Below are 15,796 nucleotides of genomic sequence, written 5' to 3' on the forward strand. Positions count from 1 at the left end.
GACTGTGGTGCCCTTATCTGAATGGTTCTTTGCTTTCAAATGTTTTAAGTCTAGGGTTCCTGTTTTATCTAGATCTCCCGATGCAGAGTTCATCCATCATGCCAGGAAAATTGATCCTTGGCCTATAAACATCCTTACTTTTGAAATTGTTCATTCGTTTTTTCTTAACCCGAATGGCTGAGCATTAATGGGCAGAAGAATCAAACAAAACACTCTTCTACCTTGTCCATAATTCTTTGGTTTTCTTTTTTTTTTGACTTCGTGATTTATTCTGTGTTATGCTTTCAAGTCTTACATCAACCAGTAAACGCAGATTTACCGGTGGAACGGAGGGGCTTCGGCCTGCATTGCTGCGTTGCCTCACGGCTTGTCTCAGCCAGCCTTGCCTGCTGCAGTGTGACTCTTCAGCATCATACCTAGTGGGAATTTTTTTCTCAGTTACGTTAACAAAGTTAATGGAGAATAAGCTCAAGGAAGTAATCAAAATTGCTCTGGATTTACACCCATGTAACTGAGAGCAGAATTAAGACCATTAAGATGCTCTGTTTCTGGGAAGATGCAATATTTTTAAAAAGTTACATTAACCCCATTGTTACCATTTTACTGGAGTGATATCACTTAATCTACATAATCAAAACCAAGAGGGATAAAGTGATCCAGTTTACCACATACAATGAAATTATTTCAGTTATGTTTCATTATTTTTAATTCTATACAGAATTAACAGAATTCAGAGAAAGGCGTATTAAACCTGTGCATGATATTTGCCCTCCTGAGGTCAAACTAAGAAAAAAGAAGCAGGAAATTTTGAATAAATAATGTTGATTTTATGTGCACAAACGTGGTTTTTATTTTTATGTACATAATTATAGAGATAATTAACAACGAAGATAATTCTGGTGGTGAGATAGGGCGGAATAGTAGAAAATGTCACTACTTCACTTTTAATTCTCAGAGTTCGGGCAGTGTGGGACAACAGAATTACCTGCCTCAGGTGGGAATTAAAAGCTTTAACATATGAGGCTTAATCCTGTTGCAGCTGAAATCCTCTTTTCACGCTTTACTGTTGCTTCGGCATTTTGATGTGAAAAGTTTCAAAATTAACTTTTTCTGTAAGATGTTGAAAGCCTCTGAAAAAAGTGTTATAGAAAACGCTGAACACAGCCATTTAGTAATAATGTCAGTATATGGAGATAGTCCATTTTAGACATGTTAAGATGCAAGTTTGGAAAAGCGAATTAGGAACTGACTACTTTCTTTCTCAGTCAGTGCATCAGAGTGATACAGATTTCCCTTGCCAGTAAAATGTGGTTATAGAGCATCTGAATGGCTTAATTCTTCTTGCAGGTGTTGAACCTGTGAACTTATAAGTGCTATTTCAAGGAAAAGCAGCCACCAAGTTTGATGTCCTTTTGTTACACAGTTGGGAAAGGAAGCCCTGTGTGTGTTTCGTGTGACATGGCATACTCTGTCAGCTCCCTGAGCTCTGGAAAGAATCTCCATAGATATAGCTCATAGCGAGTGTATCAGACAGTAACTGTCCTTTATTTCTGAAGAATGAAAGGAAGACGTGAGTTGCTGGTCAAATCCTGCTATCCTTAACACTTGTGAAACCTATATTAATGCAAGTCATCCTATTACACTTTGGAGAATCCATTTCAAGGCCAGGATTCAAGTCCGTACTCCTGTCGCTAGGTATTTCTGAAACTTGGTGCATGATACCGATTTATAAGGGATACCTGAAGTCATATGACTCTAAACTGGTATTTGGGGAAGAAGAATAGGTTATGAACTTCCATAGCAGCCTTTCTCCTCCTCTTCCTCTACCACTGCTCGCTTCAGTGCTCCAGCAACTAGCAGGATGCCATTTGCTGTTTCCTGTTTGGTGTTATTTGTATTTGCTGCTAACGTTGGTGACGAAATAAGGAACAAAAGGGAAACAGCAATTTTTAACAACTAACTCCAGTTACCTACCGCCCTTTTATGTCATCTATGGATTAGCTGATGAGTGGATGTGGAAACCCTAGAACCGGCTCTGCTGCGAGGCAGATAAGGTCAGGCGTGCCTCTTAGCTCGTGAGCAGCACCTCACTGACCCAGAAAGTGTTGAGCCGGTTTTATGCAGCGTGCATCCTTATCCACATGGCCAGGAGGCTCAAGCCACCCCTGTGAAGGCGTCTGGTCTTACTGAACTATGCTTCTGTAAACAAGGGCACCCAGGAGTGGTTTCAGACACAGCCAAACAAGTTCTACGTAGTTGTGTCCAGTCCCACTTCTGCCCAGCGCTGCACCCCAGTTATTATAACTTGGGCAACAAGCTGCAGGTGTGGGTGCTCACTGCAGCAATACCCAGAGCAAATCTTTATGGCAGCCTTCCCACCAACATGAACTCTGGAAGATGCTTATTGGTTTTAGAAGTACCGCATACAGAACTGTTTTAATGGTTTTGTTTGGGGTTTCTTTGTGTTTGTTGGTGTTTTGTTTGTTTCTTTGTTTAAGATTATTCGCACAGAAATTAAGTCTTACAAGGGAAATTTGTGGTTGTGAATATTTGTGTATGTCTGGTTTCATAATGCAAAAAGATTAATAGTAGTAGACTTATTTGAAATCATGGTATAACATTTCATGTTCAAAATGCATGCTATAGGACTGATTAAAACATAAATGACTTATTCCATCACTGATCTTGTATCTGCTTTATCTGGATGGGTTAAAGCCGTTAAAATATACACATTCTTTTCAAGCCATATTGATACTATTGAAGCAAAACAGTCTTTCATGTTATTTAGAAAAAAAGACCTTGCTTTGTAAATTGTTATTTCAGGAGTTCTTAACTCTCAATATAAAGAAAACCCTTTTATTGTAACCAATGAAAGTACATCCAAAACGTTACTCCATGAGGATGCATTTCATAGGGATTTTTATGTGACTATGTGAAAAATAATTTTCCTCCATGCCTGTAAAGAGGGCTGAGTGGATAGCAGAGATAAGGTTTCACGGAAAGGAAGAAAGAATGGAAGTGACATCGTCGAGGTTATTTTTTAAGAGCTGCTGTCTGTGTAGTCCTTTCAATTTTTGTGGAGAAAAAGACTGCATTTTATGCATTTTGAACCACCTTTCTGTTTCATCGTTTTTCTTGGTTCTCAAAAAAAAAAATCTACCTTCCAGTAAAATTGTATTAGTGAATTTTAAACAAATTCATTTCCTCACAAACTTCAGCAAAATAGTATCCAAACAGGCCTGATTTATCAGGCAAATGCCTCACTTTGTTTGTCAGCTTCTTTGTTGGGGGGTGAGGGGGAGGGGAAACCCAAGCAACAAAAGACCGTAACCTATTGATATTACTCCTGCCATACACCAGGGAAAATAGATTGATTTAGAACTAACCACAGAAAACTAGTCAATCTGCTGAGTTTACAACAGAGCATTTTTATTTATTTGTTTGTAACAAGAGTAAACATCATCAATATTCGACCTCGTGTTATTGGAAGGCTTGCAGACAGCGGGTTTGTGTCAGCAAGCTGGAGCTATCTGTAAGACGAAAGAAGGCAAGCTTAAAGAAATGGAGGAACCTTGTTTTTCCTCACAAAATTGGAAGTCTCCGATCTCTGGTGCGTTATCATTTGTTGTAGGGTTTGAAAGAGAAGTAGGTAGATGAGCATTTTTATTTCATCTTTATTTCTTTAGGTTTTTGGGTTTGGGTCTGTCTTTTTTTTTTTAGAATATGATATTTCTGTTAATCTCAAAAAAGCTAGTAAAGCACAGGAAATTTTCAAAGCGAATTTTACTGAAGAACAACAGCCTGCAATTAACTTTCCCAGCATGTCGCCTCTGCACAGTGTTTCACGTGAATGAGGGGTTCAGGATAGCAAATACGCCCAGAATCTAAGTGTGGCCCTGGTGTGCTGCTTTCTGAATTGATAATACACTATTTTCCAGCATACTTGGCTAAAAATAGTTACAGTTTCAAAATTAAACTATTTTTTTTTCCACAGATGGATAAATAAGGGTGCTAGTGAAGTTTTCTGCCTTAGTGTGACCCTGCTTGCTGGACACACCATAAATGCTCTGATGAAGACGCTAAGTGTTCCATTTTCTAGTTTATTTAACAAGATAATTTCACTTGACTTTAAATGATTTTTTCATTATTATTTCAGTATTTTGCATACTAATACCTTATTAGAGTGTTTTCAAAGTTACCTGCATTCTCCCCTGCGTTCAGCTAGAGCTTAAGAACTCAAGGTTGATAAGCAAAATGGCATAAAACCCAGCAATGTGCATGTGAGCAGAAACATTCCAGCAGTTTCCCTCCCGGAGGGCACAGGCAGAGCACGTACATTCCGTGCATCTCGTGTCTGTCTCGTTGACTCACCAGTGCGTTTTCATCCTTTCAAGACGAAAAGCTGGGCCACGTTTCTGCAGGTTAATTCCCCGCTGGGGGCAGGGCACGGTTGGCAGCAAAGGGGCACAGCCATGCAAGGCTCCCTCCTGCTCCCTGTGATTTTTTTTTTTTTTTTTTTAAAAAAAAAAAACAAAACACAGGCCGGCTTTATTTCTCCTGGGATTTAATGCTGCTGAAAAGGTTTAGGGAGGGGGTGGAGTGGAAGAAACCTCCCAAAAGAATGCCTGCAAAGGAATCCCCTGATAAAAGCCACAGAGGAAAGGGTGAAATGCCAGGGGAGCTGGTGTCCGGTGCGGGGCGGCCAGCAGGCGTGGGGTGCCTGGGGGTCCCCGCTGCCTCCCGCTCCCCCCTGCTACGCGCTGCTGCTGCTCTTGCTGCTCCTGCTGCTTGTTGCCCTGGCAGCCGACCAAACTTTTTTATTTTCCAGGGACAGCTGCTGCCTGATTTTAAGTTGCAGCGGCTGCAGCTTCATATTTAGTTTCAGCATTTATTGTTCTAAAAGGATGAGGTCTGCATGTGCTGTTATAGGGCATAAGGGTAATGCCCTGTTTCAAAAAATACTCAGGTTTTATACTTTTAAGGGTAGGGTTCTTAACAAGAAGGGTTTTCATATTATACCTGTATTAAGTAGAAGTGATTAGTCCTTTTATAATACAGTAACGTACAAGGGGTGCCTGTTAAACAGCAATCACCTGTGATCCTGTCAGTCTTTGGAGTGCTGCCGTGACAGGTTTGACACACAGAATTTGGCTAGTGGAATATTTAAGTAACCAATTAAAATATACTTGTATTTATCTCAAAGACAATTTGAAATTAGCAGATCCACGGCAGCCCAGGAGCCTCTTTCAGTACTGCGGAGGTGTTGGAGATGGTTCTCGCTTGTCCCAGGTGGTGCCTGAGCAAGCACACACCTCCCTGAACTTTTCTGTGTTCACAGCCACCAGCCACAAGTGTCCCCTCCCACAGCCTGCTTATCAAAACAAGTCACTGAAGCCCTTGAAGAGTAAAACATCTTAATTTTGTCCAAGAACCCAGTTTCTGTTAGATTGTGGATAGATAGGTGGTGAAAGCGATCTGCTGTATGTTCTGTCTGCAAGAGCTGGCCTGTCTTTAGGAACGTTTGAAAGTAATCACTAACTAAGTCAGCACATTTAGCTACAGTTTTAAACGTTTCCCTTATGCTTTAACTGCTTAGTTGGCCTTCAGAGTATTGTAAAAACATCATACTTGCACATGCTGTTAGAATACCTTGCCATTGCTAGATAGAGCATTGTTAGCCAAGATGCATTTTTTTGTTGTCTGATAGCATTCAGAAAGGAAAAAACAAAAGAGGAGGTGGTGTAGGGAATATCCTGGTGAATTATTTTAGTCTTCCTCTGACTATACCGCCTTTCTTCCCCTTAGTATCCCTGTTAGATGTTAACCCCTCCCTTCCCCCTTCACCCCCTCCCCCCCTGCACCCCCCAAAAAAAGTTATCAGGGTAATTTTAAAGCTTTTTCTCTCGACAGATAATAGTGTGGAGCCCCACAAACGATTCTCTACTTGTCATATCTATTGGATTATCATCTAAATCATATTATAAAGCAGCACGAAGAAGCAAGCAGTTGTGCTTACCCTCCTTACTGCTCAGCTCAGGAGCTGTCGTTGTCGCAAGGGTATTTGCAAGGCAGGGGTATTGCCATTTTGAAAGGACCAGGCCTAGTATGTGCATCCTCACTAGGAGCTGACCGCTGGGACAAGGAAAAAAGCAGAAGACTAGAGAGTATTTTATTTTGCATTTGCTTGTGAAATCGAGTACTTCTAATGAATTTCAGTCATCGGTTTATTGCAATTAATAACAACATCGTTTATGTTGGAATCAGTATGCTTTTTGCTTGTTCATGTTGCCTTTAATATATATGGTTCTGTGAAATCACAAACCATAGTGAAGGAGAATTTAGAAGTGGTTTTTAACCTTGCTATATGCTCTCTTCTGTCTTCGTTAGTAGGTATTATTGTTACTGTTTTCTTGAAAATATTGAAATACAATGCTAGGCAAGTTCCTCAAAGTGTTCCTTTATTAAAATGTTCATCTTTTTCATATCAAAAAATCACTCTGAGTCGCCTTCCTGTCAGCGCTGTAGTGAAGAAAGGATTCCCCGTTAGGATAATTGCTGTCTATTTACTCTGTTGCATTGTTATTTGAGCCTCAAGCTACCTAGTAAATCATGGGAAGCTACTGTGAGAAAGACAGCTCTATTTTAACGAATCCTTCTCGCTGTCTCTTTTTTGTAAGGGTTACTTTTACTATAATTGCACTTTTAAAGGCTTTTTGTGGTTTATTCATCTCATGATGTAATTTATGTATAAACTTCTATGTTGTTTTTAAGCTAACATACATTATTTCCATGCACTTCTAAAGTGAAGAAATACTTGTTATAATTGGACTAATCTAGAGTTTCTGAGAATGTACTCAAAAGAGAATCTGCTAATTTTCTTAGCAGGAGTCAGCTTGTACATTCTATAGATCTATAGAGATGTAGATGTGTAAGCTTGTGTGCGCATATCATGTGCTATCAGGTTTCATTATGTTGTAACATAAGTATATACAGGAGAAAGGAGGAAAGAGTTGAAGCATCTTGGACAAAAGGGTTAATAATACCGTACCTTAATATGCATGGATGATGCCATGTGGTATCATTTGTGAGCTCCGAGGTGGCTGACCATTTCCATTTTGGTGTAAATCCCTTGAGAGGGAAGGCATTTCAGAGCGGGGTGTGATCTGTTCTGCTGGTAAGAGTGATTGACAAGGAATGAATAAATCGTTAAAAGAACTGAATAAATACCACCCTCCTGTTTAAGTCCAGGCACACCCCGGCTGGCACATATATATTCTAATGTGACACTTTAGCCAGATGTTTGAGTTGGTTGGTAACAAAAAACATTCCTGAAAAGCTAAATCATAGTTTAGTCGCAACCGCTTGTGATAGAGTTTTCTTTTATGGTGACATTTTAGTGGTGATTTGAATAAATGCAGGGAATTACAATATTTTGCAAGTAGGATGTATTGATAAATATGTATGCAAAAGGTGATGGAGGCCTCTTGAGTGGAAGCAGGGGCCCTGACAGCAGGTTCGTGGTCAATTGGTGAGGTGAAATGGTTCACTGAATTGGATAACACAGTGCATACCATAGTGACTGATTAAATTGATCTGTCCATGGCTACCCTGCTACTCAGGCCCTTTAATCTATTTTCAAACTTCTTTCCTTTTTAAACCACTCTAAATACATGTGATATGAAGGGAAGGAAGCAAGATGCATTCACAGCTATAAAATTCTGTGTTGTGAATTGAGATAGAACGCACAATTTCCAGAATGTCTGCACACTCATGTTATACTGTGTTATACTATACTTAGCCCAGGAACAAGTACATTGCTAGAAACTGATGAAGAAGATAATAATAAACATCATTATTTAATATAACCTAAATTATAATAAATACCATATCTGTGAAATCTTAAATGTATTTATTGGAGGAGGGGAAAGTAAAACACTTGAGAGTTTTTGTTGTTGCTGTTCTTTTGTTTTCCTGATTGCGAGTTATACTTCCTTACTGTTTTATCCAGAAAGCGTTTAGAAAGCTTGTCGGGGAAACATAGCTGAATGCCAGTTAGAAAGACTGAATGTTACTGTCAACTGGGGGTCACTAATTTGAAAACATTATTTGGAAAAAAGTAGTCAGATGGATATTGTTTAGTACCTTAAAACATTTTTTTCCTTTTTTTTAATCATAGGGGGAAAAAGCTTAATGTTTTCTTCTTAGGATGTTGGTAGTTTACATCATATTTAGTGTGTTCGTGCTTGGGAAATCAATACTAAATGACAATGGGGCTTACACATGTTATTTTCTTCTTGATTCATGTGTTGTTTTGTAGTATGTGCAGACAGACTAGTTTAAGTATAGTCTTTAAATTCCGCTGAAAAATCACATAAAACTTCAGTGCAGTGGTGACATACACATGGAACAAGTTTACCTAGAATGTTACTGCAGTTGTCATCAAAGTGCAGAGTTCAGTATAATGCGTTTGGTTTCTTCTTTCTTATTAATTTTCAGGGAAGATATGACAATTTAATCACAATGTTTTCTGAAAGGATAATGAAGTTCTGCTCATAATTTAACTTCTCTAAATTATAGGTCAGTCTTGTAGGACATGACAGCATGCCATGGGCAACTTATACTCTGTTCTTTCATTTGTCTGTTGAAATAAAGATATGGTTAGTATCTTGCTAATAGTGAAGAAGTGATACAAAGAGGGAAGTGCTGAGGGATTATTCTTTGGAATGGATTTGCAAATGTTTACAGCCATTTTGCAGCCTTTTTAAAAACTACACAGGTTTTATCAAGAGCATTTCTTTGGAAGGTAAAGCAAATTCTGTAGGTGAGACTCCAGCTGCGCATGCAGCTTTGCGTGGACTAGACTTCTTGGGTTTGTATAGACTAGTAGTTACCACTAAATACTAGCTGAAATAGTGCCGTGTTGCTTTCCAGGAATCTCAACATTTAAAATATTTTTATGTGGGCTCAAGCCAGAACATATTGCACTGTTTTGTACATATAGTTACAGTATTTTTAAATCCTTCAGTTGACTCCAACAGGCCTAAGTATTTGTGCAGTTGTTTTTTAAATTAGTTGATGGTTAAGGGAAAGCAAAAAAAAAAAAAAATCATTATTAGTTTAGTTGTCTCCAGTAGCATGTTAAATTACAATAAAATAAACTGTGCGTTCAGTGCGAGTTTTATAAAACAAAGAAACAGAAACTATAGAAAAATATCCAAAATAGAAAGCTCAGGGGTGAACATGACGGGCATAGGGTCACTTATGCCAAAAGGAGTATAATTATTTCTTCGTATTGTGTTAGAATAATGTAATCCAAGGGCTGGCGTTACAAAACGAGAGGATTCAGTAAGGAATTGCTGGAGATCTCTTCAGGACTCCCCTGGCTAATGAGGTCCATAGAAGAGTATTTAGTGGATTTTAGCAGTTTTGGGGAGCTGGGGAGGCCTTGCCCGTGTGACGTCCTGTTGCAGGTGGCGTCCCAGGGCACGGCCACTCGCACGCAGTTTGGGGACTTGGAGAGAAAACAAGCCAACCGCCTTTTATGACTCTTGTCGGGGCTTTTATTTATTTTCTTTTGAATCGAAACCGTTAAGTGCCGTGACAAAACCCTCTGCAATTGTAAAAGTTTGGCCCCCACCCGGAGGAGGCGAAGTGCGGGGAGCCTGGCTGGTGACCGGGCACCGCATCCCCAACATCTCCTCTCCGCGTGTTTCGGGAGCCTGGCTGGTGACCGGGCACCGCATCCCCAACATCTCCTCTCCGCGCGTTTCGCCATGGCCGTGGGCCAGACCCGGCGACGGGCAGAACGAAGCCACTTCGGGGTGAAGCCCCCTCCGGGTGAGGAGGCTGCGCTGGCGGCTGCGTCGCCTCGTCCCCTCACCCCGCGTTGGGGCGTTTGTTCTCTCAGGCCTCGGAACGCGGGTGCCGGCCGGCGTCTGAACGCTGCGGACACCTGGGGGAACGGGGGTGCTCGCTGCGGCGGGATGCGTGAATGTCTGGTGCCCTCTAGCGGGGCCGGACCGGGCCCGGCAGGCGGGGGAGAGCCGGGACCCCGGGGAGACAATTCTCGGCACCAAGCACAAGGTGTTTGTTGGCACCGGTGTGACAAAGGAGGGGTGGGGGAAAAAAACAAAACAAAACAAACACAAAATAAACAAACAAAAAAAAAAACACAAAAAAACCCCACCCCACACACACACAAACAAACCCCACACCAAAACAAAACACACACAAACCCCACAACCTCAAATCTACCTCAGCCCGTCGCAGTGGGATATCAGTGCAGAAGCCTCTGCTGTTTCACCCGCAGACTCTGTGCACACTCACGCTGAGCTTACCTGATGTAGCAAATCTTGCTGTTTGATGCTGCATTTTATAACGAGCCGTCTTTCTCTTTATTTTTTTTTTTTTCTTTTTTTTTAGATGCTACAACTGCGGTGGCCTTGACCACCATGCGAAAGAATGTAGTCTACCTCCGCAGCCAAAGAAGTGCCATTACTGTCAGAGCATCATGCACATGGTGGCGAACTGCCCCCACAAAACTGTCTTGCAGCAGCCCACTAGTTCTCAGGGAAGACACGAAGCCGAACCGCAGCCTTCCACTTCTGCTTTCCCGAGAGAAGGGGGAGGAACGCACGGGTACTCATCTCCATCGTACTCTCAGGAGGGCAGGTTGGAGATCTCGGAGTGCTCGGGCCGGTCACCGCAGGAGGCTTCGTCGAGTAAGTTGTCTGTATCGCCTGAAGAACTGAGCAGAAAGGGGCCTTCTGTTCAGAAAAGGAAAAAAACTTAAACTGTTTGTCATAACTTTCCTTTTTCTTTATCCTCTTGGGATGTCTACCTCATGCAAGTACAGGGGAAATAATGTCATTATCAGTAGCTGACCTGGAATTTTAACTACTGTTGAGGAACTGTGAATTTTTTTTTCTTTGATAGACAAATCACTCCAAGCAAAATACATTTGAGCAGGGTGCATTACGTTTTACCTTCTGTATGTGTGTGTATGAGTGTGCACGCGCGTGTGTGTATGTGTACATATCTAAAAATATATATTTTTTCCATCAGACCACTCTCCAGCTCCCACAAGATGTTACTGTGAAGTAATAGGCACAGTACCCACAAACGTTCCTGAACTCATTCCTAGAACCTATTTCCAAATGCGTTCTGAAAAAAACAAACAAGAAAACCCAAGAATTCTCATTTTAAAACAAACCGAACCTGAAAAACCACACACAGAACTGAGATTAAGACTGTTACTTCTCTTGTGAACCAAAGGATGCTTTCATATTTTAAAGCTGCCATATGGTACTAAAGATACTAAGACATCCCCCATACCATCAATTTTAGTTATTTTCTTTCTCATCTCCACAAAGTATCAAAAACCCTCCCCTCCCTGTGCCTGTTCGGGGCAGTGTCATGGCTCAACACGGCTCTCATTGCCACCATCCTTTGTTGATAAGGAGTTTAAGGCTCCAGAAAAAGACAATGAATGTGTAGTTTCTGTGCTGGTTTCCTCAACATGTTTTGTTAAATTAATATGGTTGTAACTGTAATTTAGATGACTGTTGTGTAGGGGAGAATGTATAAGTGGTTACCGAACAGACCCTTTTGAGTGGTATCAGGATACCATCCTGTTTAACCCTTTGTATTCTGTGAACATTTAGGGGACCTTGGTGGCAGTAGTAGCAGCAGCAGCAGCAATTTCTCTTGGTCCCGAGTAGTGCCTCTCAATTTGAAGGGACTTCCCCCATGTTTTCTGTTGAAATGCCACGGAGAGAACTCCCTAGGGATTTTTGTTGTTGCTTTCTGGTTTGGCTTTAAAGAAAGCGAAATGCAAAGCTAATGAGATCCTGGGCTAAATAGTTTCTTAAGAGTAAAGGTAGATGGGTGCTTGCAGTTGCTCAGCCAGTCTCCCTTGCTGGTGATACGGCACGTGTATAGTCAAGAAGGACAGTTGCCTGCTGCAGGCAAGCGTTGGTGAGGGAACCTGCAAATTTGCCGGAAGCACCGGGCATCATCAGCTTCTTGTGAACTGGAGACTGTTGCTGACCAGCCCTGGTTCAGCGTGCGCTGGGACCACACACTTCTGCATTAAAGAGGAGAAAGATTGGTGGCCTCAGAGTGAGACTCCCTGGGCTGCAGCCCTTGCTCGGGGTTAATAGAGTTGGAGCCTATCAAAACTTCAAGTCGCTTTCCATTTGTAACTTCTGAATTACCAAGTCATACGTAAGATAACATACTTTGACAAATCCCATTGCGGATGTAAGTTAATTAGAGAAACCTGTATAATCCTTAACATTGGCAATAAACACAGGCTATTAAAGCTTGAAAGAGTCAGGTAGGTTTAAGCTCGGATAATCAAACTGAAGCAACAGCCTGCATGAAAGGCTGCAGCAAGCCAGAGTCCTACCCATGGTGACTATTTCGCAGCCGATAGTTACAACAGGTATGCAGCCGGCTCATTACATGGCCCCCCCTTCCCACTTTTCCTGCCAGATGAGACTTTTACTGTTGCTGCTGCTGCTGCTTCAGTAAACTAGTAGTAATCAGATGCCTCAGTGAAGGGCATGATTTCAAGAAAATTATTTTGTGTGAATTCTTTGCCAGTTTGCGAGAATCTCAATGGTTTATACTGAAGTTCTCAATATGCTAATGCAAAGCTTACCTTTGACGATATTGAATGTGATATATCTATAGAGAAGAACTTCCTTGCCTTACGTAAGGATAGTAAACTTATTTAAATTATGTAGACAAATCAAAGTGGCATTGCGTAACCTTCTAGCCGGTGTAAAAACCAGGTTAAACAGCAAAGATGCAAAACTTAGGTCACTTTGAAAATGTAAACCAAAGTTCCTTATAGAAATAGGCAATTGTGGATTTGAAAACTGGTCATTCCCTGTTTATATGGAAAATAAGGAAATATTTTCAACGTGCAGATTTTTATTGGTGCTGTTTGAAACCAGTGTGTGCACCAAAGTCAGACTGAACTGCTAAGAGCACATACCAAACCCTATCTTATTGTTGAAAGCTTAAGGTTTTATTTTTATATATTAGAATGTTATCACTATTACATAACATACTCAGGACAAAGAACTTTGCTCAGGGAATATACCACGTAATGTTGGGGTTTTTTTACAGAATAGTCTACAGACCTGCTTACTCAGAACAAACCAAATAGTCTTAGACCTTTTTATCTCTATATAAGTATTATGTGCTGATATGAGTAACTACCTCTGAGTTGACATAGACCTACATTTCTGATAATCAGATCTCAGCCTTTTGTATTATAAGTTCCTGTGAAATGATAAAGTGGTATTCTGTACTAGCTGCTTATGTGAGCATTTGTGTCTTTACGTTCACAGGGTCTGAGTTTTCAGAGAAGCTGGGAAACCAACAGCTCCCACTGACTTCCAGTTGGAGTTACTGGTGCTTGGCTTTTCTGGGAGGTGAGGGATGGGGGACGGGGGGTGGAGGGGGAAGAACAAAAACACAAAAGCATCAAGTCCACTTTGTTTACATAGGTGACAATAAAATTATTACTCTGTTTACAGCAAAATGCTACCTCATATTTACTGCATAAACACACCTTTGTGCTGCTCTAGCCTTAAAGGTGGCTGTTGATCTATGGTACATAGTTTTTATCTGTACTAAATATGTAACTGATAGTTCACCACTGCATACATTATGGCAAATACTTGCTTAAGATGAAGCATCCATTTGAAATGATGAGACGTTTCCAAACATTTCTTTGAAGTTTTTATTTTTCTGTCTAAAGGATTATGGGCACTGTTCATGAAAATAAATACATCTCCAGAAGAGACAAAAACGTACATGCCTAAGTTAGACATATAGCAGCACAAGCTGCGGCAGGTAACTACTTAGCACTAGGCTGCAGCAGAAAAACTAGTTATACTCCTTCAATAGGCTACTCCAAATAAGCAAAGAATCCTTTAAAGGAAGAGGCACAGATTGAGTTTAGGATTCTTCCTTCATGTCTAAGGACAAAATTAATATTCTGCAGCATTGGCTCAGCCTAGATTTCCCCTATTCACCAGCCTGTCCTTGCCAGAATACTTCACAATAAAACTCATTGGAGTAGAAATAGTTCAAATATCTGCTCAGAGAGATGTATTTTTCTCTTAACAATACCCGAGATAAGGTTAAACCTGGAACAAGAATATCTCTCCCTCCCATTCCCCCACTCCAGAATACTCAATTTGATTTAATCATAAGGGATGTTGTGAAGTATTTTTTACTGTCCCCAAGGAGAGGTCATGGCATGTATTTACATGCCATGAAAGTTAGGCCTTGAAAAAGACTTGTTTTTGGAGGCAGAGCCAAATAACCTTTTGCATCGGCTGATGGTAAATCTGGCACTGTGATACCATTGGCAATATTTTGCTTTTAGCCAGCTTTCAGGGAGTGCCAAACACCACATTTGGTCCTGCCTCTTCCCTTTGCAGGCCACCTCTTTCAGCCCAGTTTTACTCTGCGCCAGTGTTATCCTGGAGTTCCTGCTTAGTCATACTTAGTTTTGTGAATAGAGCCCCATAAAGTGTTTATAGATCTTGAAACATTCTTTGTAAGAAGAATTATAAAAGAACACGGGAAATCTCATCGAGTCTTAAATTTAATTTAATTAATTTATCTGTAAGAAATGTTTATCATAAAATTATATATGTATTCCCCTGTGCTAGATATAAAAGTAATTGGGAAGATATGTACATGTGCAGATGCACTGATTTTAATTTTCTAGAAGTCTTAATGAGATTTGAGTATTGTTTTAGAAACAAGCAGAGCCTTGTTAAATGCATCGATCTTATTTTGCTTTAGTATATCAACAGCCTCTTCTTTAAGATCCATTGGTTGTGTTACCCCTGTTACAACTGTTGACTGTTAACAAGAGGTTGATCTATGAACACACGCTTCTTTTTTTATACTAAACCGGAGCTGTATATTAGCAGCTTTGGGAGTGTTTTTTATGAGAATGTTGAAAAGTACCAAGGTATTTGCTACCATTGTCATGGAACCAAATGTAAGAGCAACCATGTTTATGAAAGATAATGGTTTTGACTACCTCTTGGATTACTAAGTTAAGAAACAACTGGCTGACAAACATCACCAGACTGGCTTAAACTAGTATGTGTTGCTTGTGGTAATAATAACAATAACCATACTAGAGACCAAAGTGAACACTGATTTCTATATGTCTTTAATACTGTGTCTTATCTAGTGTTTTTAAATTATCTTCTGTAGTATAGATTACCTCATTGTCCATTTTGACTTGTATGTTGTTTACAAGGTGAAATAAAAGAAAAATCACTTGAATTTTATGTTTTTAAAAAAGACAGCTGAAGTTTTGAAGGTAAATTCACCTGTTTACTGTCTTGAGGGACTAAAGCACTGATTGCCTTTCTACATATCATGTATTTTATATTCTCATTTCATGCCTAATGTCTTTTTTTCCTGTCAGTCATGGATATTGTGAGGTTTAAAAGAACTACTTGATTGAAAATAAAACATATAACGTTGGCATTTACAGCGGGCCTTCAGTATTTTCTTTATTTGCATTATAAAGAAGCACTGTACAGTCACTGGGCAGACTTTTCATATGCATCTACGTTCACTTAGTTTTAGGCTGTTATCTTCAGAAAATTTAATTTTAGTTATGTAAGCTGTTGTAGGGAGGAGGGAGAAATAAATTATTAATGCACATCTGGATGATACTAGCAATGCTGCTGAGATTGCACCCCAAACTCTATTCAGCTATGAAAATAAAACTGCAAGATTACAGCTT

The 15,796-nt window shown here is 40.3% G+C and overlaps 1 protein-coding gene across 2 annotated transcripts in view; it reads left to right on the forward strand.

The window, feature by feature from the left end:
• LIN28B (lin-28 homolog B) overlaps window positions 1–10,792 on the forward strand; it is an 84,980-nt gene extending 74,188 nt beyond the window's left edge. For both annotated transcript variants that reach the window (XM_065632601.1, XM_065632602.1), the window contains exon 4: window positions 10,423–10,792. In XM_065632601.1, the coding sequence (XP_065488673.1) occupies window positions 10,423–10,792 (370 nt within the window). The remainder of the gene's footprint in view (window positions 1–10,422) is intronic.
• Window positions 10,793–15,796: the final 5,004 nt, after the last annotated feature.

Source organism: Caloenas nicobarica, chromosome 3, assembly GCF_036013445.1.
Source record: "Caloenas nicobarica isolate bCalNic1 chromosome 3, bCalNic1.hap1, whole genome shotgun sequence".
Taxonomy (NCBI): Eukaryota; Metazoa; Chordata; class Aves; order Columbiformes; family Columbidae; genus Caloenas; species Caloenas nicobarica.